This window comes from Puntigrus tetrazona, chromosome 9, assembly GCF_018831695.1.
Source record: "Puntigrus tetrazona isolate hp1 chromosome 9, ASM1883169v1, whole genome shotgun sequence".
Classification (NCBI taxonomy): domain Eukaryota; kingdom Metazoa; phylum Chordata; class Actinopteri; order Cypriniformes; family Cyprinidae; genus Puntigrus; species Puntigrus tetrazona.
Window position 1 is genome coordinate 14,001,157 of NC_056707.1, and position 26,841 is coordinate 14,027,997.

Genomic DNA, 26,841 nt, shown 5'->3' on the forward strand with positions numbered 1-26,841 from the left:
AAAATCCCAAAAATGCTCAATAAAATGCATAGTTTGCCCAAAATATCATCATTTACCTGTCCTCAAGTTGTTCTAAAATGTAAGACTCATCATGCGAGTTCTATTGTACGGATAAAAAAGTTTAGTAAATAGCAGAATTAAATTTTCTTTGTGTAAACTATCCCTTTTAAAAACGTTGCTTCAAATTCTTGAAAAACTATGTTCTAAAAATAACAAAAAATGAAGTTAAGATAACACACACTATGTGTGTTAATAGATGGGTAGATATATTATTAAGATTTACCAGTGCAAATCTTTGGATTTATTGAACACAATACAACCTTATGAGAAATACACAATCAGACAAGCCTGATATTTTATAATTGAAACTGCAGTCTGTAACTTTTTGTGCTTTAGCGGTTAATAAACACTGCTCCGGGCCGTAGTGATTCCTACTAGAACCAGTCTAAAATTGTCAGACTTTAAAAACTTACAGGCGCACCATAGTGATTCACGATAAGCTAAAAACATATTTTGGAAAATGGATTCATCGTGTGCTTGCTTATTATATCAATTTTAAACATAAAAAGTTTTGAATGGCAGTTTCAAGAAAAAAAAAGTTTTTGGGGAATGTCTTCAGAATTTTTCAACAACTGCACTAAGGAACATTCTTATGAACTTTCTGTAGATTTTCTCTGCTCATTTTTTCTGGAGCATGCTCTCCACACTAGCTATAGTTTCAGCCCTGCTCTACTTACACAACATACTCCTCATGACAGACTTGATTCCCATGCTTCTATTCATTTGAGGCGTTCTCATTATGTCAGTATTGTGACATGTCTTAAAACAGCCTCACGCGGCGGCAGACATTTTAGAAGCGCTACGACGAGCTCAAATGAACGATAGGTGTTAATTTTTACATTGTTTGGCATTTCATAACTTGTCATGACTCACATACCGGGGCGGGTGTTGTTCAACGAGAACCCAGTCGATAGTCTGCCACACTGCTCATGCTCTCCTCATTATCACACTCTCACTGTACGGATGCGCTCTGCCTGCATGCAGTCCGTTTACTAGCGTTCTGCATGCAAAAGAGCTCGCCAGTCTCTCAACCTCTGTTCCCATGCCATTCACAAACAAAGCTCCTCTCACAAAGCAGGCCAACAATCACAGCTCTCATGACGCAGATCATGGGAAAGGGCCCCTCGGGCCAGAAACATCTTCAATGATTTTGAACCCCTGATGGGTGAGAGCCACTCTTCAAATGTCCATCACTCTTGCTAAAGCGAGAGCAAAGCTGTCGATTGGCTTTTTTGGCACAGATCGAGCCACAGTGGAAAGCGTCCCTTTCGTCCACTGAGTCACCGTGTTCCCACAATGCTTTTAGGGTGGAGAGTTTCACTTCTATTCCTGTCGTGTGCGACCGGAGTGAGGAAATACAACACAAATCATTCGCTCTGTGTTTACGAGGATCCGAGTGTGTGTTTTTTGTGCATGTGTGTGTTGTTGTTTGTGGGATGTAACAATGAATGGCCCCAGAGCCCTGAAATAGCCATCAGCACGAGGCAGTGTGTGGCAAGATCGCTGTGGGAAGGGTGGAGCGACTTGTGTACGAGCCATAAAGAGAAAGAAAGAGGAGAGTTCAAGGGTGTGGGAAGCAGGTGAAAGGACAAAATGTCCCTCTGTGACCCTGAAATAAAGAGAGGAAAAGGGAACAGCCGATGTGAGATAAGATATGTGGAGATGCTGTATAGTCCACAAATACGGGTTCATTATGTCAGCTATTCATAAAATACATAAACATGGAAAAACAACAAAAAAAAATCCTTAACATTCCATCCATGACAAATTTGGCCATGACGACTTTTGCATATTTTCACATAGTCATTTCAGGTTATGTTTAACTAATTATCATTATATGAATCTCAACGCACACAGAATGTTTAAACTACAACTCTTCACTTAAGCATGCTTTGTAACCACCACACAAAATGCACTAGAAATACATTCAAAAGACTGGGTTCAGTAAGATTTTATATACTTTTTTTCAGCATGGACACATTAAATTAAAATTGAAATGAGTTACAAAATCCACATAAGAAATAATTTTGGTAACACTATATTATAGCAATAATATCAATAATATTAATAAGCAATGTTTCTTCAGCGTATTACGCAACTGTAGTAAAGACTGATAAAAAGTCTGCTTTCCCTTTGCAGCCGTTTTACAATGTATTACGATTTCACAATATTACCTTTGTTATTGTATATTAATTGAATAAATGCAGTCTTGCTGAGCTACTATTAATACCCACCCAAATTTGGGAAATGCTTGTTTATTATGGCCAAAAATAAACGTAGAGGTCTTCAGGACTACCCAGAAAAGATTCTGCGCCAGAAGTCTAATAACACCCCTACTAATGCAACAGTCACATGCAGACATCCATTAGGACCTGAGTCATGTGGAAATTGTTGCGTGGAGTGAGTGAGAGGAATTCTCTATTCATATAAACCTCAAAATACACTCCATAGAGAGGTGGAAATGAGGTCACGCTCTTACAGCTGTAAACAGCAAGCCACTTTCACAGAGTGGAACCTGTGCTATCTAAACACACGGGCGAAGGTTGGCATCTCTGGTGAACTTTGAAAAGCCCTGGAGCCGAACGGAACGGAAAAAGAAAAATGGCTGAAAACGAACTAACTAGCTAACTAACAGAGCGATCAAAGTTACTTTAGATAGGATGTGCCTACAGACCTCTACTGTATGCAGTGCTGGTTGAGTATTTGTGCCTGAAGGCCAGTTAAAGATTACTGATATGAGTCACACTGCTCACAGCAGCCCACTCTCTCTCCCTCCCTCCCAAACGCTCATTCTCTTTCCATCCCTACGCTGTTCCTCAGTTCAGGAGGGCCCGGGGGTCTCCATGGTAACAGGATTCATGTGAGTTCAGTCAGTGGAGCACAGAAGAGCACAGAGAGAGAGGGACGGGAGAGTTGTAAATGTGAAGAGAACCGAAACGGATCAAAGAGTGATAAAGACACAGGTCGTCAAGGAAAACAGAGGTGCGCACATACATCAGAGGGCATTTCAAATTCTAGAAGCCGCTCTCGTAGGTCACAGCTGTCATTTACTGACGTCAGCTAAAAGAAAAACAAATAAAACAAACACATCTCAAGGGTCTCGCTGCCCACACAATGCTCATATTGACTTGAAAGAAGAGGCCATTTATGAAAGCACTGCGAGGCCACATTTTGAAAATATCGGTTTTTCTAAGCATGCATACTTTTGCACACACACTCCTGTCCCTCTGAATGAAGCTGATCATAGAATGTATATTATATAGGTAGAGAAGAACTACTGCAAATAATGTCAAGAACTGTTTTCACCTACATAAGGTTTCTGCTTCATAGTTAAAAAAAAAGGCAATTGTGCTAAAAACGAAAAAGTTTAAAAAAGTAAAGATGTCACTTTGAGATTTCAAGTCACAGTTCAGAGATAATAGTGGCAATTTGAACTAAGAGCAATTATGAGGTTTCAATTATTACTAAAGAAACATTGATATACACATTACATGCAAGATTCAGATTACAAAAAAGAAAAATATTTTCGTCCTACAAAATCATGATTATTACATTTGGGAATCCAGAATTTAGCATGGAAAAGCTGAAAGGTTACCCTACTGCGCTATATTTTCACGGCCCTACTGTTTTGTTTATTTTTTTTTTTAGTAGTTATTTTCTACAAAAAAAAACATTTTTAAACTGTAATAATATTTCACAATATGACTGTTTTTACTTTATTTTTGATCAAATCAAATGCTTGATCTTAGTAAGTCTTCGTGTGAGGACAGCACTTAAAAAATGATTACAGAATCTTTTAAAGAATTAAAACTTTTTTAAACTTCACTACACTATGACACTGCATTTTACAGAACCATTGTCCTCAATACAGCTCAAATCAAGGATAATCAATATAAAAAAAGAAAGATGTTCTTAGTACAAGACGTTTATTAAAATATATATATATATATTGATCGTATATATTATGGGCATCTGTTTCCTTGATTAGCGGTAAATCTCCATCACCTGTTTTCAAATGGAGCTCCAGTTAATACACAGAGCAGTAGATCACTGACAGGCTATGCAATATCACGTTCGGTTTAACGGCTGATTCATTGAGGGTAGCTTGTCAGTGATCTACAGCAGTGATCTGTGTGTTAACTAGTGCTCCATTTGAAAATGGCGATGGAGATTTACTGCTAATCACAGAAACGACTTTACCGATAAAATACGCATAAATACTGTATATCGACCAATTTATATCACCCAGCCCACGAATTTCATTCATTTTCATTTCTTTTGGACAAAACACAGGCCTGGAGCTGGAGGCGGATTCACTGCCACCTGAAACAGCTGCTGCTGCTCTGACCTTGGGAGGTACAGTCACATCCGAGCTCTGATCACTGACTGAGACAGCTGATGGTGACGCCGGGGCCCCGGAGGCTGGCGTCACAAGGGCGTTCGTGCTGACTTACGCTCCCTGAAGGACATTCGGTAGGATGGTGACACCAACCTCTAGTGTGGGATCTGGAAAAGCTGGTACTCCACTCTCAGCGAGGCGCTGACACAGATAGCGCTATCCCTAAATGACGATTAGCACTGCTAATAGCGCTTCACACTCTGGGAAACGAACGCAGGAAGTCCCAAAACACAGTGAGACTGAACATCAGTGTAACGAGCAGCCGGAGAGACTCCTGCTCATTAGCGATGGTTAAAAGCTTTCGGCTCCTCTACAGCAGCTGTGAGTCAGAGCTGCATGCGAAACGGCTCCACATGGTGCGCTGATCTACCAAAGATGGCCAGTAATTTTAAATTTATTAGAAGTGGCTGGAAATCAGAGGTTTCAGTCAATTTCGTCATCAGAGCTTAAACGCACTACAATGAAACAGCCAGTAGCAACAACTGAATGCAAAAGGATCATTTCTCTGCAATTTCTTTTGCAGTTGATGTGCGCGCTTTGGTTTCCTCTCTCCTATATTTAGAAACTTGTAGGTTGTAAGAACATTTCAGGAGCAGCCCAGATCTAATTCAGTCGATTATGTCCTAAAGTCTGACTCACCTTGCACACAAAACTTGAGCTCCTTGGCGTCGGTGACAGTAGTGCCAGTCATTCTCTCTGGCACTTTCTTACTCATGCGATTGTAATTCCGTCTTTTCTTGGTCTCGCCCCACAGGTTCGAGCCCCCGTGCATGCTGGGAATATTGAGCACAGCGATACCCTCCAGAGACGTGCTGCTGAGATCCAAAATGATGCCATCACACTGGGACAGATAGAGAAAAAAAAAACAATGCAATACAATATCACCATATTTGACTTTATTCTAACTTTATAAACGTCGGTTTTGATCAATTTAATGCATCCTTGCTGAATAAAAGTATTAATATCTTTACAAAAAATGTAATTGATTCAATCATGAATGTTAATGTATACTGTATTAAAAAAAGCAGTGAAGCATTATAAACTGCAATCATGTACTTAACTATTAAGAGTGGCGCATCAATAGCAATCGCATTCCAGAGACGAGAGACGTGAAACTAGTCTAAAAATGCCTGCGGGCGATCCAAAAATAGAAATGCTGTACAGTATTATATGATGTCACAGACCACCCTGAATCAAAACCAAGGGCGTAAGTACAGTGGAAAAGTACACAAACTTCAAAAGACAAACGCTGACACGTTTACGACATAATGAGACGCCTCGATCCGTGTGAGATCCCACACAAGAGTGGGAGAAAGAAACTTTCTTTTTCCTAAAGCGAATACCTCAGCTGCCGATGTTTTCATAGCTCTTCTAATTTCATAAACGCTGTGAAACATAACCCCCTTAAAGTTAGTTTGCGAAGCAGCCATGTCGGTAATTTTTTCAAACTTTTTTTATGTAAGTACAGCTTTTATCTACTCGAGTACAGAAAAATGTACTCAGGTTTATGCTTCAATAATAACTGTAACATCAGCACTAATAAAAAATCAATAGTCAAACATTTTGGCTCAAATCAAGCTAAAAAAAGAAGAAAAGACTGAATAGGCAGTTTACAATTTAAACGAATTTTTACACACACGGTTTGTCTTTGCGTCCTTATAAATGTCTCTGGCTGGGTTAAATCAGGCACATGAGTGCATTAATTACGTACGTCAAAGCACAGGCACAAACTGGCCAGTGTGAAACTTTGACACGCTGGGAACGCTGTCAACAGAGGTCGTCTGCCACTGTTTGCTTTCAGATAGACGTTCTGACATGTTCCCTCAACACTGACTCCGTAAGAGCAGCCTGAGGTTTACTGTAGATACTATAACCAGCTGCATTAATAAATCACAGTTTGTTGAAGGAAGTATTCAGTGGACATACTGACCATATACACAGTTAAAAGACTGTGAATGCGGCTGTATATAATTACAACATATGCTGTCAAGTGAAACAGAGCACTGTTGAGGGTAAATGTCCTGAACTCACCTCCACCTCAATGGACTCGTTCAGCTTTTTACAAGTGGCTGAGATGGTCTCTGTGGTGCCAAATTCAAAGTACCACAACTTGTTTTTCATCCTGAGGAGAGGAAACAAAAACATCACAGGTTACATTAATATATGTATTTAAAATCTAATTTAAACAACAAATTAATAAAAAGTGGTGAACATTATGTCGTTAATGGCCTAATATTCTGTCGTCCTGACCTAAATAGCACCGTGTCTAGCGTTTAAAATGAACTCAGAGGAGTAACTGGCAAATGAAAACTAAATGTTCAACGGGATTTTAAATGCAACATCTCAAGCTCAGTCATAATGAGAAAAAAATGATGACTCGGTGTGCAGCTGCTCTGTCATTGGAACAACAAACAAGTTTGCGTTTACACACGCCAATGCTAATGCTGGCGTGAAAATAAATATTATGGGATGAACAGAGCCTTGGGCTGTCAACGGATTAAACAGACAACTGCTCTCAGATCTGACTTTAAACAAAAAAACTTCCAAAAGTATCTCATATGCAACAACACACAACATGGATTTACAAAAATTGTGTTTTGGTTTAGTTTAGTAGCTAAAGCATGATTTATGGCATAACATTTACATTTTAATTAGCCAAGGAAAGCACACAATCAGTTTAAGCTGTACTACTCGAAAGTTTGGAGTCGGTAACATTTAATTTTTTTTTTTTAATTATCGTTTAATTATATAAAGTATATCACGATATTACTGTTTATATTGCATATTACCCATTACTATTTTTGGCCAGGAAGCCTTTGGGCAAGTTCATTTTGTCAAACTCTGCCCTTCCCCTGGCCTTCTGAAATATTGATACGCTACAAGGAAAGCCGAGGCAGACAGGTGTGAGAGGACATGAGTGACAGTGAACTTGGCCTCAGCTTCTACAGAGAAACCAGAGCCACCATCCGCAACCTGAGCGCAATCTGACATTAACGCTGAGACGAGCCAGCTGAGGACAACAGACGCTGCCAATACCACGAGTGCGACTTATCTATAATGAAGACCTTCTGCTTCAACTGCACATAAGAGCTGAAAAAAATAAACAAATGACTTTATAACACCAGAACCCTATAAATTCTCTCTCTATTGTAAATGTGTTGCATTTTCACTTTGGTTACGAAACAGGGCAATTTACACTCATCAGATGGTGACAACCAGTGACAAGGCCCTGTGAAGGGGTGTTCTGCTGATAATGACAACACTATTGTTTGCATAACAGACAACATGCAATGGGGGCTTCTCCAGGCCCACAAGGGATCGAGAGAGCAAGCATCAGAATCAACTATATAGAGCATATAATCCACTGAGGTATCTTTTAGAAATTATAGAGTGAAAAATATTTCTAGAACACCTTTTTTCAGTGCGAAAAATTGGTCAAATTATGCAAATGCATTCTAAAGAATATATATATATATATATATATATATATATATATATATATATATATATATATATATATATATATATATATATACATACATATAATAAAAAAATCCTCATTTAGTCACAACAGCTAAATTAATTATTATTTATAAATAATATATAATACATTTAATATTTTAAAACGATGTAGGAAACGCATTAATATTTATTAAGCATTTAATACATATTTAATATTTTATATACATTATTTAATATTTAATATGGTCATTTAATCATATAATTAGATCATGTGTTGTATGCAAAGAAACTCATGCGCTGCAAAAATGCATACAGCATCTCAAATGCATTACTGTAAATAATAATAATATGTATTTTAGAAAGATGGGTATTTGAGAGTGGGGTGTTTGACCATTACCTTCATTTGCTGAGTTCTAATAAAATGTCACACAATACAATACAAAAATTTGTTGTGATATACCACGAATGGCTTGAAAAATCCGCTTGCTACTCAAAAAGTGACTCTTTTTTGATGTCGTAAGCATTGCTACTGTTTCTTTAACACTTTATTGTGCCGTCTCCTCCCTCAGTTTATACTCCAGCAACTTGCTACCTTCATTCTGTCATATTAAGAGATTATGAGCAGATTTGAGATCACAATTAGACCCACATAGCGATCTCAACAGGGTCAAGCTGCCTAACCTCATTAGCTAACTTCCATCTGAGAAGCTCTGGAAAAAAACAATTAGCCACGGGTTTCTCTTTCCATTCCACCCCCAGTTTGATTCAACGAAAAATAAAGTTCCGTTATCAACCTGCTAGAAAGTTGTCTTTTGGGCACTGGGGGAAGCTGAAATCTTTGGTCTTCCAAGAAAAGTGAACAATCATCTGCATTAAGAGGCCGACTAGATTTAGTATGTTATGCTACAATCCTCTGAACCAGAGTTGTGCTCGAAATCTGGATCAGCACATAAAGATGTAGATGTTAAGGGTCAGCGAACCTTTAAATTCAACCAACACATTCCTCAAACACAATCACAAACACACACCCCGCTGGTCATCGGCCCAGATAACCATCTCCCATAATCCCTTCAGAGACTGATGACTTTTTGACCTGCGAGCTCTCCGGCCCTGTATCGCTGCTCCAATCAGTCACAGCGCAGCTCAGTCCTTATCCTGCCGATCGGGTCTCTGACTGACAGCTCAAATGGGAGTGAGTTTATGTAGAGGAGGAGAGGGCGTTTGGGGGTTAAAGATAAGATGTGATGAACCTCTTGTGATGGGAACAAGAGAAGAAAGGCTCCAGTGTGAATATCCTCACTGTAATCAGACGGATCAATGTGACTCCTTTCCATCAGAACAGACTTCTGCAGAAGCGTCTTTGCTGTTTCAGGAAAGCGCTTTTTAAACATTTATACAACACTAATAACAACAAAAATGTATATTAATGGTTTGAATCATATTCATAAGGATATATTTTATATTTTAATATTTTATAATCATTTAATAATTCATTATAACAAATTGCCAATAATATAACTATAGTAACATTATTTATTATAATAACAAAACATCATTTAAACATCTTTTGTCATATTTCTTGATCTGACTATTCATTTATGAAAAGCACTTATTGTAAAATGTTTTACTCATAATAATAATAATAATAATGCTGGGATTATATAAGAGTAATAATATTAATATTATAATAATATATTATAATAATATTGTTATCATCATCGTTACTTGACACCATCCAATAAAGATAGATTTATTTTTATTTTTGTTGATAGCTTCCCATAAAATAGATAATAACAATACTACTACTACTAACGATGATGATGATTTTGGAATAGTAGTCATATTCTTTCTTAGTCAATCTATTAAAATGACTAGTTGCTTCTGAAAAGCACTTTGTGAACAAAGTTTATAAGTTGTATAAAATGAAATGTATTATTATTATATATTGTTATTAATGATAAATTAATGACAACATTCAGATTATGTTGTGGATATTCACAATTTCTTTTATTTAATAAAAACATTTTAAACAGTTGATAAAGATGTATAAATAAAACATTGCTAAAAATAAAATAATAATAACAACAGCAGCAATTATTATTATCATTATTACAAACTATTTATTTTCATTTATGCAAACATTTTGAACAAAGTTGAAATAGTTGTATAAATAAAAAGAATAATAATACATTTTATAATAAGAATTATTATCATTTTTATTATTATTATTATTATTATTATTTTTTTTGTATTAATTTGATAAAATACATTTTAACAACAAAAAATGCATAGGTGGGGATAAATGATTATATTTATATCAATTATTCTTCAGGTAACTATATGACTCTGTGGTCTGATTCCGGGTAGCAGTCTGCCTGTGACCAGCCCCACAGCAATGGAGTGTGTGTGTGTGTGTGTGTGTGTGTGTGTGTGGGAAGGAGGGTCAGGGCAGGGGGTACGTTCTGTCGGGCTGCTCTATTGGCAGCATCCAGAGACAGTGTGGAAGGGAAGCATATATTTATTCCTCCCCACCATGGGCATGGAGCAGCAGGGAACAACAGGTTCCAGAACACAGCCACGCTGGGTTTCTGCTGAGTCCCGGCACACACACATATGTGCACGCGGAGGGATTTGCGCACACGCACACCCACACACGCATACGGTCCTTGCACTAAAATACACAATGATTCGGCCAACGCACACACACACAGAGCACACGAACATCCTTACTCACATAGACATAACCTAGACACCTTCTTAGGGGTTATGAAACACATGCTCACATGCTGAGCAGACAGACGGCAGCTTGGGTCAGGACCATATTTGGCCTTTTCCTCTGTCGGTCACGTGATCGGAGGAGGTGTCGCAGAACAGTCCCATCTCGTGACATTTATTACGTTAATCAACTAATTTAACCCAGGAAGAAAAAGTTGATTGGAGGCTGGAGGGGATAAATTCAAGAGAGAGGTCTCTACATTCATTCAGTCGTATCTTCATTTCTATCAGGTGTAATATAATGCAGAATTTATGTCCAACAATCTCTGTTATTCTGACAAAAGCAGAAGCAGTTCACCTAAAAATTAAGAGATTAATCAAGTCTTTTATAATATTTGTAAAGGGTCTGCAAAGAACATGAGTGGAAAAGATGATAAAAAGATAAAAACGTTTTACCGCAGGACAATTGAACAGCCATAGCAGACAAATGTCTTTCAGAGTGCGGTCGGTAATGGCATGCTTAATGCCATATTTGATTTTTATGGTGCAAATGACATGCTGCAAAGTAAAAAAGGGACGTCTACCTGACCTCAAATAGCCCAGAGTGAAAAGCCCAACGCTTTTCACCGATCAATGTGAAAATACAGTAGTCTAACTGCATGCAGAGTTCAATGATCATCAATCAATGGCATTCTGAGGCAGAAATAAATGCATTTTAATGTACCCCTCCCTCGCTGACTGATGCATACAAAGCATTATTATACTAAAATTGTGAAGCATTCGTTTAGTCAAGCTCAAGTCTTTATCAAGATGTACAATTGAGCTGAGGTGTTTCACTAATTTTACCATGATAACTACAGTAGAGATTTTTGGGTGGGTGCCAATACTAAATAAAGAGATGACAAGTCTTTGTGATAATAGGTATACACAGCACACACATATATTAAGCAAACAAAAACTTTTATGCAATTAATCGAGGGTAATAATTTGACAGAACTACCTTAAACATGGAATAATTTTATGAGGTGACATTAAAGGAATAGTTTTTTGTTGTCTTCTTGTATTCTTGTAGCTTTAAAAATGTACTGATGGGCTATTTTAATAATGTCTTTATTACCTCGAGTGTGTCAGTTGTGTTGCTGTCTATGCAGGTTCAGAGAGCTCTCGGATTTCATTCAAACTATTTTAATTTGTGTTCCGAAGATGAATGAAAGTCTTGTCAGTGCTGAACTGTTACTTTCTTTTATTGTACATTTTTTTATTCTATCACCATTACTGGAATCTTACTTTTTCCGTCATTTTTTTCTACACTGCATTTAAACAGTCAAGCAAAGAAAATTCTTTGAAATGGATCTTCAAAAGAATATGTTAGGAAAGCAGAGAAATAAAGTGTGGGAATGTAATCCACCGCGATATTAGTGGAAACAAGACCCCCGATGAAAACTCTGCGCTCAGCCCTGCCTCTCATCTTGCCATTGTTTGCTTGAGAAAGCGACTGTCCACAGAGCAGTCATTGTTATTTTAATCGAAAAGACAAAGGCATCTCAGAGGGCCTTTTTCTTTTCTATGGGGCAATTTGACACCTCTTAATCCAAAACTTCCTCTGGCTGCCCCGTTGGGAGAAGCGGACACAGAGGCTCGGGTCTATTGTGCACGGGTGGTCATTAGCACCTGGGCTGCGGGATCCCTGATGCACAGAGGCGGGAGAAGTCACACGTATTCTCTGCGTCTCACACATCACCGTGGGAATGCTTTTGGATGTTAACACATGCATGCACCTATAAGCACACCTAATTGGAAATTGCATTCGATTTTAAAGCAGACCTGGCATCAGAACATTGCTCTGAGCACCAGTTAAAATTAAAAGCACTGTTTTCAGAGAAGTGAAGTATAACAGGTGGACTGAAACATGTCACATCAACGGGTTCGGTGAGGATAAATCGTGCAACTCCATGGCAACCATCATTTATGTACCATCTGGTGGCACGCTGCCTCTGAGAGGCAGTTCTCAAATCCTAAAAACACTGAGCGCAGCCCTCATTAGAAAGCCATAGATTGGCAGATGCCCTGGCTGGCTATTCTAAATCTGCAGAACAAAGCAAAGCAGATAAAGCATTTGGTTTGGCAGTGTTTTATATTGTGTTTCTGGGTGACTCACTCTGGGATTAAACACTGAGTGATTTAAATGGGCTGAGGACATAATTCCATTTCTTCTTATTCTGGACACTCCATCAGTCAGTCGTTTACAGATAAATTGCAAATGAGCCATATTTAACTGAAACTTGCATCTACAAACTCCGCACCGTGGAGAAACCACAGGATGTTTGGCATCACTCTGTAACGCTTTTAATGCGCTGTGGGATTCTAGGTGCATGAATTATGAACGACTGAAACATTAACTAGTTAATTCAGTCAGGCAGGTTCCATAATTCAGATCGGGTATGAGTCATTAGGGACGTATTTTTAAAAGTTATTAAAAAAAGCTGTGCTGCCGTGACAGGTTCTCACTCTAATACGGAAAACCGTGTGGCGTGGTTCTCATCCATCTTTATATAATCCCAGCATCAAGTGTATAACAGCAGAGCTTTGTATACAGGACATCATAAATAAATATGATCTCAGTGCATGTCGCTGCCGCTCAAACACTTCTTGTGAAACAGGTTTACTGATTCTGCAAAAACTAGAAAATGCTTGACGTGAATTTAAGGAGCGAATAATCATTTTATGCATTATACTAACCGCATTATACAACAGTTAGTTCTGGTCCTTTAATCTGATTGGTGCAGCAAGAGTGAGCACAGAGATCCTTCTCTTTTTCTATCGACTGAAAGCTTGCCTGTAAAGCCATGACCACAGACAAGTAATCAATCAATCAATCACTCACTTTTATTTATATAGCGCTTTTAACAATACAGCACTGAAGAGTGTCAAATAGGAGAACAGAGTGATAGTAATGTATAATGAAACAAAAAAACAAAACTAAACAAAATAAAATAAAAATCATTCTGTAGCATTTTAAAATAAGGACCAATTCTTACCATTAACTAGCTGCTTACTAGAATGCTTATTAACATATTAGCTGTTTATTAATTAATTCAACCTAATATCTAAATTTAATATCTACCTTACTATTAATAACCAGCAAATTAGGCAATTATTGAGGCAAAAGTCATAGTTAATAGTTCGTTAATGGCACAAACTGAACCTTAAAAGTGTGACCAATCATTCTAATAAGCTGATTTGCTGCTCAAGAAGCACTTCTATTACTTATGCCTCATTATCCATTTGTGCTGCATAATATTCTTGTGGAATTGCATGGAATTATTCTTGTTGCTCAATGTCATTACACTTTACAGTTACTTTTGTGTATTTAATTGAATGTGTTCTTGTTGAATTAGATATAATGAGTCTACCCCACCATAATGTTATATAAAATAAAATCTTACTCTTTCTAACTTTTAAACAGCAGTATATATATATATATATATTGGTGTAACGCCAATTTGTCCAATCAACATCTGATTATGCAACCAATAACAAAATCTCAATATTTCTGCTGCCTTTTTAAGCTGAATGGATGGGAATGAATGGCAACCTAAAACGCCTGGAGTCTAACCAAGCAAGACCAACGACGCTTAACAAAAAGCCCCATTCTTTCAGAGCGCTTTGCGGCCAAGGGCTACACAGGCTTTATACAGCATTTCTCAATAGAGGCATCAACCAAGAGAATAGAGAACAGTAGAGTGGACTTGAAAGAGATCCACATCAAAGAGAGCTCAGAACGGCTACTGTAAAGTGCACCAGGGGCTCTCAGAGAACTGCTAGAGTCGACCTAAAGTGCTGTTCTAGGGTCAGTTTTAGCAGTTACCCTTTTATTGCCAGAAGAATGATGGAGGCTTATTGTAAGCTACACATTTCTTTGAGCAACGATGATTTCACTGCTATGCCTTCTCCTGCTGAATTGCCTCGCTAACGTCATCCTGATCCATTCTACCTGCTCAACTCTCCACCTTACTTCAAATGATCCAGTTGAGTGGAGATAATAGTGGAGGGTCCAAATCAGTTCTGCTTCACCACTCTAAATGGCCTTCTCTAAAGCATACATGACCGGTTTACTTTCCACTGCTAAAGCAGGGATGCGTTGCATAACATTTAATTAAGAATCTCTTTTCAAACTGACTCTACTCAAGCTAGCAAAGAAATTGAAACAGTCAGCCACTCACCAACTGCGATAGAACTGACATAGACACAGGCAGCATGAAGAGTGGTGATTCATTGCAATTTTTTCAAAGGTCAAATTATAAAACCTCCAATTGGAATTATGATCTTTGGACACCCAATTGATAAAGAAAAATTTTGTGCTCGTTCATGCCAAATGTGAAAAGTGTACGTACACCAACAAAGTCAAAGATATTGAAATAAAAGAGTGGCTGCTTCTGATGCAGTAAAGTTAAAGACACTTGGTTCAATGATTATTTGGTGTGGGCAGAACTAAAAACCATGTTTTCCTAAAGGCTGCATTGCCTTCTCAGGTGTTGTAACATTGTAACATTCTTTTTTCCTCATCTGCATTTTTTATTGAAATTTCTGTTTGAATCATGCTCTTTTACGAACATGCATGTTCTCTTACCTGCTGTTAAACTTCTCTGGATGCTTCTCCCTCATCAAGTGGAAGCGGTGTGCTATGGATGCGTCCTAAAAAGGGAAACAGAAAACAGGAAACACAGGTTAAACGCTGCTCTTTGCTTAACATATTAAACAGTCTCTGGCAAATGAGCTACAGACAGTGGTGTCAGATGGCTATCCTAAATCAAGCGTTCAGGGCTGAGATGAAACAGCAGGACTATACAGGACAGACATAAAGCTGCTCAGACATGACCCAGACAATGCAGAACCAAACCAGCAAAAATAATCAAATGTTTAATGTGCTATAGCATGGCAACATATTTATTTTTATTTATTTTCCTAAAAATGTCACTGATTTTATTGGGGAAAATAACTAAACAATGACGCACCTAAGTTTGACTTTTTTGTGATCACCGTCACAGGAAACACATTCTGGAAAGCTTTTTAGCTTATTTAATGAGTTAAATCAATGTTTCTTTGTTCACAAATAAACTTTGCATAATACAGTAATATAGAAAATTGACACTTTACTGCACTTGAATCAAGTGGCGTCAATTATATTAATTCAGTACCTTGTTTATATGCAAGTGTTTTGATTGATTTTTTTAAAAATGGGTTTTCAAGAAAAGCACATACACAACACTCTATAAAACGTTCTATAAAAAGGAGGATGAATCAAGTAGCTCCCTAACAATGAGCTCTGTTTTTTAATACTTTTTGTATTTAGTACTTTTATTAGCCATTTATTAGTGCTAATTAAATCCTTATTCTACATCCCTAATCTTACCCGATACCTAAACCTAACAACTACTTTACTAACTATTACTAAGCAGCAAATTTAGAATTTATTGAGCAAAAGTCATAGTAAATAATTACCTATTCTAAAGTGTCAACGAAATGTTTACTATGTTTATTACACGTACATTACTATGATTTCTGAAGAATCGTGTGACACTTTGTTCACAGGAATAAGTTGCATTTATAATCAATTCAAATAAAAACACTGTAATTTTAAATTGCAATTATATTTAACAATATTAGTGTTTTTACTTGATTTTTCATCAAATACATGCAGCCTTGGTTAGCAAACAACTTACTGACTTCAAACATTTACACAGCAGTGTACGTATCAACTAAAAAAGCATTTTTCTATTTCATGTCAAAATAGATGAAAATCCAAATCTTAATACATCAGACATAGCTTATTGCTCGGCTCATTGAGTTTCTGATTTCAAATTGGTGCTCGAGAGGTGTTTTTCTCTCTGGTGCAGTAAAAATAGCTATCCCTAGAAGACAAGAGCTGCTCAGGTATTAACAGGACCCTGTTTCACATCATGAGCTCATGTGCAATGGGGGAAGGCTCTGCAATGGGCTTGTCAGCTCTGTTGCTGTGGCCTGAGGGAAGATGATCGTGCAGATAGGACTGCTGGACAAAGTACACAATCCTGGAAACGGGGCTATAGCACTAGAGTGCCTAATGAAAGAAAAATAGAGTGAAGCTGGATGAATAAGTGATGGTATCAGCAGGAAAGAGGCTTTCCAGGAATGCCAGAAGAGGATGGGGTGGAGGGATGAAAGAAGATGATGCTGAAGACCAGGAAAATGAACAGTCAGACAAAGGCAAGAGACAACAAGCTTTTACAGCAACAGTGTGCACTTCACATCAGACCCATTTGTGAACAAAAAAAATTCCGAACATATTCCTGGAAGCACATACATCTGACAAATGATAGGTTGATGGCAAAAAAAACCTACAAGTGCTGCATGCACAGGAGTATTCATTTATACATTTTTACGGTAGCATTAAAATAATGTAGGGCCATGATATCAATTTAAGTAAATGATTGTATTAATGAATTAAATTAATCTACCATGGTGTTTTCAATATTAAGAAAACATACACACACACACACAAACATACATATAAACATATAAAATATCTGTATTCAAATTAAATTAAAAATATAAATATAAAAAATATATAGAAAAACAATTTAACAAAAATGTGAAATGGTATATGCCTGAAGTTTTAAAATGACTAAAACTATTAAATAATGATTATAATAAATAATAAAAATTACACTATTTTATGAAAACATTTATTTACTAATAGTTATATAAAAAATCTACTGAAAATATACTTAAAAATATAATTATTTATAAATAAAAATATTATAAAAAATAGCTCAGTGTAATGGAAGTCCGATGGCTCTTTACCAAGCCACTTTTTGGTGAATTTTCTGCCTTGATTTGGATAGCACAGTTAATTGACAGGAAGTGAAGTGGGAGAGAGAGAGGTGGGTATGATTGGGAAAGGTTCATTGGCTGGGACCCCCAAAGCACAGCGTCGGCTAACAAGCCACGCAGTTTGAAGTATTATTGGGTAGCACAAAATCCTGCAGGACAGCTTACACACCGAGGATCATTACTAGCATTTTTTTTTAATCGCTAACCCTTGCCTTAGAAACCACAAATTATTAAAGGCAACGCCATAACAGAAAAGAAAATGCAGTTCTAAACACTTTGCTTAGTAAAATGAGCACATCAGCTACTTCAAGACCATTATCCTGTCAACTTGAATGATATAAAGATCTGCCTCTGAGGATCTAATGGCAGCTGAGAGCGTAAGTGATCAAACAGTGGGTTAAAAGCACCAGAGGTTGTTTGCTCTTTCAGCTCCAACCCAAAGCGGATTCCACCCTCAGTCAAGCAGCCTTGATTAAAATCAAAGCAACAGTGCGCAAACAGAAGAGCTAATTGATGAATCAGGTCTGCAACCGTAACTGATTATTTCTATATTTGCACACGCACATGTAAAAGACAGAAGAGCTCAAAGCCACCACATCCTTCATTAGGCCCGAGCCCGAATACGTTCACACACACGTAACACCTGGCTCAGAGTTTCGCCGTGTAATATAAGGATGGATCTCGGCACTCTGCAGTGCTCACCGTATCACAGACTCAGACAGGGAGGAAGTGTGCGACTGTGAGATTCTCAGGGTCTGATAGCTGCTGGCACGCCGATCAAGCCACGAGCGGACGATGCTACGTTAGCACCTGTGCTGGCTTCCTGCCCGTGCCTGCAGGTGCTGAAGCGCTCACATGGGAGAGGGTACAGGAAGTGTGCGTGTGTGTGTGTGTGTGTGGGGGAGGCATCCCTCACACATCCAAACCAATGCTGAAATACTGATATTTAAAAATGTTCTATCACCTGCTGAGGTCTACGCACGTCTGCTATTATTCAAGTCGGTTAAAATATCGCAAAATGTCGACTTGAGATTTTTGATGCTCAGAAAGGCCTCGCAGGTGTTCTGCAAACTGACTTGTGTGACACTGGAAGAGAACTGAATGCACTGTACCTCAATACCATGACTTTAAAGAGCAACACGACTAATGCATGCCAGGAAGCTCTTTTCAAAAAGTACTGCTGCTATCCACTGATGCTTTTATTTTCTTTTGTGGTCTGAGGTATTAGGCCCTCATTAAATTCTAATTTTAAAAGATAATAAACAACAAACAAACATTAAATGTATAGTTCACCATGACTCGCCTTCATGTTGTTTCAAACCTGCATTACTTAGCACAGACACACACTAAAAAAAATCACTTTTTTTCATGTTTTTACACCTTTTTGGTTTACAGACACACAGGGAGCAAGCTCATGTTAAAATTGTACTAGCTATGCCATTATACACATTTTTGTCCTTATCATCATATATATCAAAACACACACATAAGCATATATATATATATATATATAGTTTGCTAATTCAAATAAACTTGCATAAATTAAATTGGGATATGCTGCATTTTCTACTAAATTAAAGTAAAATTACTAAAACAGTTCCAAAAACAGGTGAAATATGAAATATTACAATTGTCTTTTGTGTTTTATAGTAGATAAAAATTCATACATGTTTAGAATAACAGGTGAGTTAATGATTATTTTTAATTTATTTCAGGCTCGAAGCGGTGAAACCTGGTTGTAATTATAAGGATTTACTTATTTATTTAACAAATCTTTTTAAGATCTTTTTAAATGTTTATTTTCTAATTAAGTTCTATACACATAAGGTCCACACATAGATAAATTAATTTTAAGGTTACTGTAATATTCCTGTATAAAAGCCACCAGCATATTCTGAATAAATTCAGATATTATCATACTTTTCCTGTTTTTTTGTCACGCTCATTCTAGCAGTGCATTTTGTCAACTCATTAGTTCTCATTCATGTCCTAAAAACAGTACACAAGAGTCATCAGGCTGTTTGATGTTTGGTTTAAAAAAAAAACAAAAAACAATTCTTGACATTTCAAACGTACATGCATCTAATAACCTAATATAAGTTAGAGAAATCTTAGTTTGTGCATGCACGTTCATAAATGAATGTCAAAACAGTCCAAATAGACAAAGCTATAGACGGTTTTCACAGTTGTATAGTATATATATTGTACATTTTCAAAAGTTTGAGATACAAATATCCTTTGGGGTGTTATGATTCATCCCAAAACTGTGCTCTATGGGAGGACAGGGACACCATGTCCTCCAATAACACGTATCCTGTCCCTATGGCATGAAACTGTAGCCTTAACTGTTCTTGGCATTCTGAACGGACTAAAGGTTGTACATCATCTCAAAGTTTGTATCATTCACATTTAGACATCTTCTGCACAGCAGCGGGCGAAGTTCAACAATTAATTCTGTTCAAAACAAATATTGTCCTCCTGGGATGGCATTCGTGGATGGGGTGAAGAGGTGAAGGGTATTAAGCGAGGTGATATTCAGGTCACTGTGATTGGTGTCTACACACCGGGTTATTGTAGCGCTGTACTGAGTCAGTGCCCATCTGTGCTCCTGTCAGCACGGCCGTGAGCAGGTGCATATGGGACTTATGGTGAAACCGGGAGAGTGTTTGTGTTAAAGTCCACATAAGTGTGGGAGTGCATCTCTAGAGCGCATGTGTGAGCTGAATGGAGAGGTGGGTCCTGTTTTCCTTCTATCTTTAAGACTGGCCAGGTGTCACTCAGCACGGTCATTCATTACGGTGGTAACCTGGTCCGATTCTGGCAGCCAAACACTTCCTGTCACTGATACTTCCCCTGACCTTCAGCCCGTGCCAGTATTATACCCCTCCAAACACACACACACGCATGCAACATGCACAAACGCACACACACACACACCAGCACAGACTGACAGGCTCTAAAATAAACACTCTTATCACACAGATAAGGTTGAAAGATTGAATGAATCAAACGGTTGTTTGTTTAGCTGCCTATTAAGTCAGCACGAGTACAGCCATATTACAATATGACAGGATAGATCCCTTTCAGATCGCTGAAGTTCTCAGAAGCAGACGTTTGAAAATATTCCAGTTTTTTGCATAAATCTAGTACTTACTAATAAATCTAGTAAGTGCGTATTTGCAATACAACGGCTCAGTTAGCGAAAGCAATCTGTTGTATTTATCATTCAACACGACCTAACTAAACCTTTATAGTGGCAAACAAAAACTATAACGTACTTTTTGTGCTCCCATTTGCTCCAATAGCAAAAAGGAAAAATCCAATATAGCATTTCTAAAAATAGATTATGTTGGTCAGAAGAGAGACAGATGTAACCTTTGCTGTCACTCCCAGTCGGTGTATTAAAAACAGTCTCTATATTTTACATGGTTAATAACTGTGGAAAAGCATCATTACAGTCTGTGAAAGGGTCCACTGAAACCCAAAGGAAATATTCTCGAATGTAATCTTAATGAGCAGAGACACTATTTGAAAATGAGTGGGACAGCATGTCTTTAAAACGGAGCATAATAACTTAATGTCCCAGGGCAGAACTGAATGTGTCACTGGAGATACCACACCAGTGAGTTCTCCAAAAACCATCACCACAGGGAGGGTGAGAGGCTCACACAAATAAGTTGTTGATGTCAGGAGAGGTGGTTCGATTTCATCTCCCAGGTCTGGAGACGTACATGGAGAGACGTCTTAAATGGTTGCTGACTAGGTGTGTTTGCTGTCCTTAATTCCTCCTGAGGCTTCTTTCCAGGGTGAACTGGATCACATAGCAGGATTCCAATGTCGTGCTAAGATGTCTCAGAAATCAGATTCTCATGGATGTGAAGCACTGCCCACCTCTATCAACTGTTTGAGGTGAAGGTTCACATAAATAAGTCTATCGTACCTGGAGGAAGTGTCTTAATTCATGTCAGTGATAGCTGTCCAACTAGTGCACATTTTCCTAAAACGTGTATGTTTGCATCTTATTTGTGCTCTTCAGCTTTAGCATAGTATTAATTATGTATGATTAATATAAATTAATAAATAAGTTCTAAAACTAAATATGCCTGTAATCTATAATCTAATTATTATGTCTACTAAGATCTGATAATTTATGAAATACAATATCAAAATACTATTCAAATTAATAAAACAATAAACTTTTATAAGCATGGATGTGACTGTCACTTTAAAGGTATGGTTCACCAAATGAAAGCGCTGTTATAATTTACCCAGGTTTTTCTTCACCTAAAGAAAGTATAACAAAGTCAACACAAAAGAAGATCATTTTAAGAATGAGGGTAATTAAATTCTGGTCGACGGTAACTTTCATGGTAGTTATAACTGGTTACTAACATTCAGCAAAATATCTTCTTTTATTATCAATAGAAGAAAGAAATTATTACAGGTTTGTAACAACTTGTGTGTAATAAAATAGTTTTATTTTTTAATTAAATTAATTTCATTAGAATTGCGATTAGTATTATAAACAGTGCAAAATATGTGTACATACATGTTGGCATTTGTAAAATACAGGACAAAATGCTTCCTGTAATGATTTGACACGAGACACTTAATTTTAAATATGGGACGATTTTGTATTTTAAGGAATGGGTGGCAACCCTAAAGACTTGACACTGGCTGATGAATCACTTCTAAAGCAAAACTGTAAGTATTTTTAGAAAAATACTAATATTTAAAAATGTTATATTCTGTTCCATTTTTAGATTGAATTTTTATTAGATTTTTGGTTAACAATTGTTTCCAGGAAACTGTCAAATGCAGGGTCAAGAGTTTACACACATTAGTGTTGTCAAAATACCAAAATCTTTATGATACCCAACTAAAATATCTCAATACTACTACCAATCCCATACTATAACAAAAACATAAAACAACAGGAAAAATAACCTAATAATAGATCACCCTCATGGAAATTGTAGTTCATTTTTTATGTATTGATTAAAAAACACTTTCACTTGACCAGTGTTTATATCATGATACAGTGACTTTTTGTTATTTTATCTTTTTTTATTAATAATAACAGTGATATAAGTAACAAACAAAATAATATAAAGAGTTTGTTAGTATTTAAAGGGACATGCATAGAGCTGATTTTTGACAAGGTACACTACCACTGAGAAATTTTTACGTGCAAAGTAGTGAAAGAGATCTGAATTCGCGATTTGGTGTGTGATAGCACATGAGCACCGTTTTTAAAAACTGAGCATCACAATACCATTTTAGTACTGTTATATTTTTGCAAATGAACTATGAAGAATGACATGATGTCACATACAGGAATACGAAAGCACAAAGGACTGTCACAAGTTTAAAAATGAGCTTACATCATGTCCGTTTAGTGTTTAGTATTCTGAGGTTTCCATCCATTATTAATCATCATTATATGGATTCAAAGAGATGCTTCAAAAAATGTGTTTTAAAAGTCATCAGGATGAGCTCATGCTAAAAATTTTTTGGCTTAGACTATCCCTATAACATTTCTTTCCACATGGATATAAGTTACCTGAAGAGAAAACGAGCTCTCTGAATGTCACAAATGATGAAATACATAACGCTGGTGATAGCGGCCTGAAAACCACAAACGCCATGGCAACTTCTATGGATAGTGACTGGAAAATGTTAAAGGCTGAAACAGCATTACTAATGATTACATCAGTGCATGAGTCACAGCACTGCTTTACTCAGGTGTCAGTGGCGCCCAATGCAGAGCCATCTGTCCTGTCCTCCTGGACTCGCAGCACCCTGTCCCTGCGCTCCAGTGCCATGCCACACTGCACCATACACCACAGCATCGTGATTCAGACACCAAAGGCCCCCTGCAATACCGCCTGCTTCCTCAGAACAGTCCATCACTCTGAAATCCAATCAACTGCAACCATCAAAGGATGCATTATTAGGTAACGCAAGGCTATCATTCATTCATAAATAGTCAGTTATGATATGACAGAGTCTCATATCTGAAACAGTTCTGAGCTGAAGTCACTACAGCACCACCAAACGTAATTACACCAACAAATACATGTCTGAATGTTTAAACAAGGGACAGTAAAAAATTAACACTCTGTTATCATTTACCCTTTTGTTCTCATTTTTCATCTGCAGAACACAAAAGAAGACATTTTGAATAATGTTGGGGTCCAAACTACTTTGGATCCCAGTGCCTTCTATTGTACAGGCGCATTTAATAATTTTTTTTAATGAATTAACCCTTTAAACAAATCTAACCAAGTCTATCTTTCAGTTTTCTGTGTATTTTTTAAATCCAAAAATGAGACCGTAAAGCTTGAAAGAAAACATCCAACTAACCAGACAGTTTTTAATATATCACTGTCTTGTGAGAAGTAGCACTAGTGCCAAGCCACGCAAGGACCCACATGGCACAGTCAGTCCACCCCCATCACAAGACTCAGGGTTCACAGTATAGGCCATTGTCCATTCACAGTCAGCACTCCTTCACGTTACCCAGCCTCTTCAATCCGCCACACTGTATCATCAGACGCAAACCTGACCAGAACAAACAGCTGCATCTGCAGTGTATTTGAATTGAGACAAAAGGTAACACTTTAGTACAGGTACCAGTTCTTACCATTAGCTAGTTGCTTATTAACATATTGTTCTTTCATTTGTACTTATGAAGCACATTCTAAACAACCATATTCGACAAATTAAGAGTGGTAGTTAATGGCTTGTTAATATCAAGAACTGGACCTTACAATAAAGTATGACCACACAAACTTTTTACCGTTTAGACCATATTGTTTATCATAAAAAGTAAATAAGTCACAGGAATAAAGGCCATGCTTTATATTTACTACCATGTACTTGCACCAAAAAATAAGTACAACATACAACAATGTGCTTATTTTGGTGTTATTGTATTGCAGAACACTTTTGCTGCTTTTGACTTGGGATACGGGAAAGTTAGGGAAAGGTTTAAGTGTGGGTTAAGGTGTAAGGGATGGGTCAGCAGTATAATTGCACTTAATAACACTACATGTTTTACTGTATTTTTTATCAAATAAATAGCAAGCATGAGAGACTTCTTTCAAAAACATTCAGGTACATGAGGTATAAGATATTGGCCTGTTAATCATTACATATGCATTATATAAATCCAACAGAGCAAGAAGGCTAGATTTATTATTACTCAACCAATCAATTTCTCAAGGCTTCTCCAACAATAACTCTTATGTGGTCCGTGTCATTGGCTGATGAACACGGAGACAGCGGGACACTAAGCCGAGTTACATAACAGCCCTGAAGTGGCGCATTCCTCCATGCCACTTTTGCGTAAAGCTAGTATGTGCCTCCTGCCACTCTTCACACCAATTTCAACCAGGTCAGGTGGCCTGTTTCAGGTCGCGTCACTATTTCTGGCCATTCTAAATGTGGCCTGACTACTTGGCACATTTCAGCGAGATAAAACAGCAGTCATCCAACACACCTGGGATTCAGCTGATTATAATAGAATATTGGACATTTTTCAGAAATGAAAGCAGACTTACTATTTATAGTGACGGGTTCTAAAAACAGGACAGAAATTAATCATTAGCTAAACAAGGAGAGGACGACAGGCTCACAGAGACTCACCTGGCCCCTGCGTGGCCAGACTGTGCCAGCGAAAGAACAGAAATTTAGCCCGATCTGTAAATAACCTCATTGGCATCCACTCCTGCATCTTTGAATTTTGTTTTCCTCTCATTTTATTCTGAATCTTTTCAACAACGTGTGCGTCAGTAACTTCTAACAGTAATAGAAAGTGACCATCTATCCATCTGGCAAAAATAAATAAATAAATATATATATATATATATATATATATATATATATATATATATATATATATATATATATATATATATATATATATATATATATATATATATATATATATATATATATATATATATATATATATATATATATATATATATATATATATATATATATATATATATATATATATATAAAAAATTCTTATTTATTTGTTATATAATCTGCCCCACAAGTTGGTATATAAAAAGAAGTAGAAAGGATTATGTAACTACTCTGTGAAAGAAAGATTTAGTTTTGTCCAAAAAAAAAAACAGCATACTGAATCGACATTTAACTGCTCTGATAATACGTGCTTGATTATAACAACAACATGGGATATAACATTTGAACAAAGATTGTTGCTAAGCAACTGTTTGTGAGAAGGAGAATTCTGTGCAATAACACACAGATTCACAGGCATGAAACTCTTTGAGACGCAGTAAATCACATCAGCAAAGTTTGAACATGTTGTTGCTCCCCTGACACTTATAATTAATTCTAATGCTACATGACAAAACAACGTTTAATTAATCACAAATTACTTTAAAGAGCAGTTCAGCCTCGGGCTTTGGTAAAAGTACACTCTCGTAACGGGGAGTAAGAGATTTCGACTGACGAATGAGTGTGGATGGAAGGAGGAGGTTTAATATAACAGCACATTTATGTAAAAGTAGAGTACGTCCTCACCACTCCAATGGAGAAGTAGTTGTTCACTATGCTGTAGGGTACAGGGTCGCCCTTCTCTTCCTTATCGTCAGGGACAATGTCGATGTTCCAGCGGTCAAGCATCACTTCGGTGCTGTGCTCGATATCCCTGAGGAACTTGACCAGACTGCCCCCTTCGTAGCCTGTCAATCACAACAGAGACACTGCGTGAACCTACACAACACATGAAGACGTTAACTGATGTGTAGATGTTGTTAAAAGCTACAGCCTCACACGTGAAGAAAAGCACAGCAAGCTTTTTTATCGAAGAACAAGAATGTAGAAGTGTCCACGCATAGAAAATAAAGATAAAACAGGAATGATTCAACTCGTTCTACTTGTGACAATGAAAGACTCGAATTATCTCAAATCCAAGGTTAACATGGCTTAATTAAAACTTCAGCACAGCAAGATCTTTTGATTAAACTTGCCTAAGTCACAATGCTGTGACAGTATAAAGCAGCCTTTTCTTTGACAAATGACAAGTTTATTCATTTCCAGGGTTTATCCATTACTCCATGAGGAGTGCTACAGAAGTTCTGACTATACCAAGTTTTCAGAAATTTGAGCTTGCAAGATTGTATGCAACTGACAAATTGGATTTGATGCATTCTAATCGAAATTATAAGCTTGAAGTAAGAGTGATCAATGTTTGTCATAAAACATTACTCTTTAAATACTGTAAAATAGACTGAAAATGTATGAAAATTATTATACAATTATTTACCCCTAGAAATCATTCTAGACTTTTC

At 37.1% G+C, this 26,841-nt stretch overlaps 1 protein-coding gene across 3 annotated transcripts in view; it reads right to left on the minus strand.

Moving 5' to 3' along the window:
• The window catches only part of LOC122351370 (diacylglycerol kinase gamma), a 101,757-nt gene that overhangs the window by 16,142 nt on the left and 58,774 nt on the right, over positions 1–26,841 (minus strand). For all 3 annotated transcript variants that reach the window (XM_043248406.1, XM_043248407.1, XM_043248405.1), the window contains 4 exons: positions 26,072–26,232; positions 15,267–15,331; positions 6,491–6,581; positions 5,099–5,300 (listed from right to left, as the gene is read on the minus strand). In XM_043248406.1, coding sequence (XP_043104341.1) covers positions 5,099–5,300; positions 6,491–6,581; positions 15,267–15,331; positions 26,072–26,232 — 519 coding nt within the window. The remainder of the gene's footprint in view (positions 1–5,098; positions 5,301–6,490; positions 6,582–15,266; positions 15,332–26,071; positions 26,233–26,841) is intronic.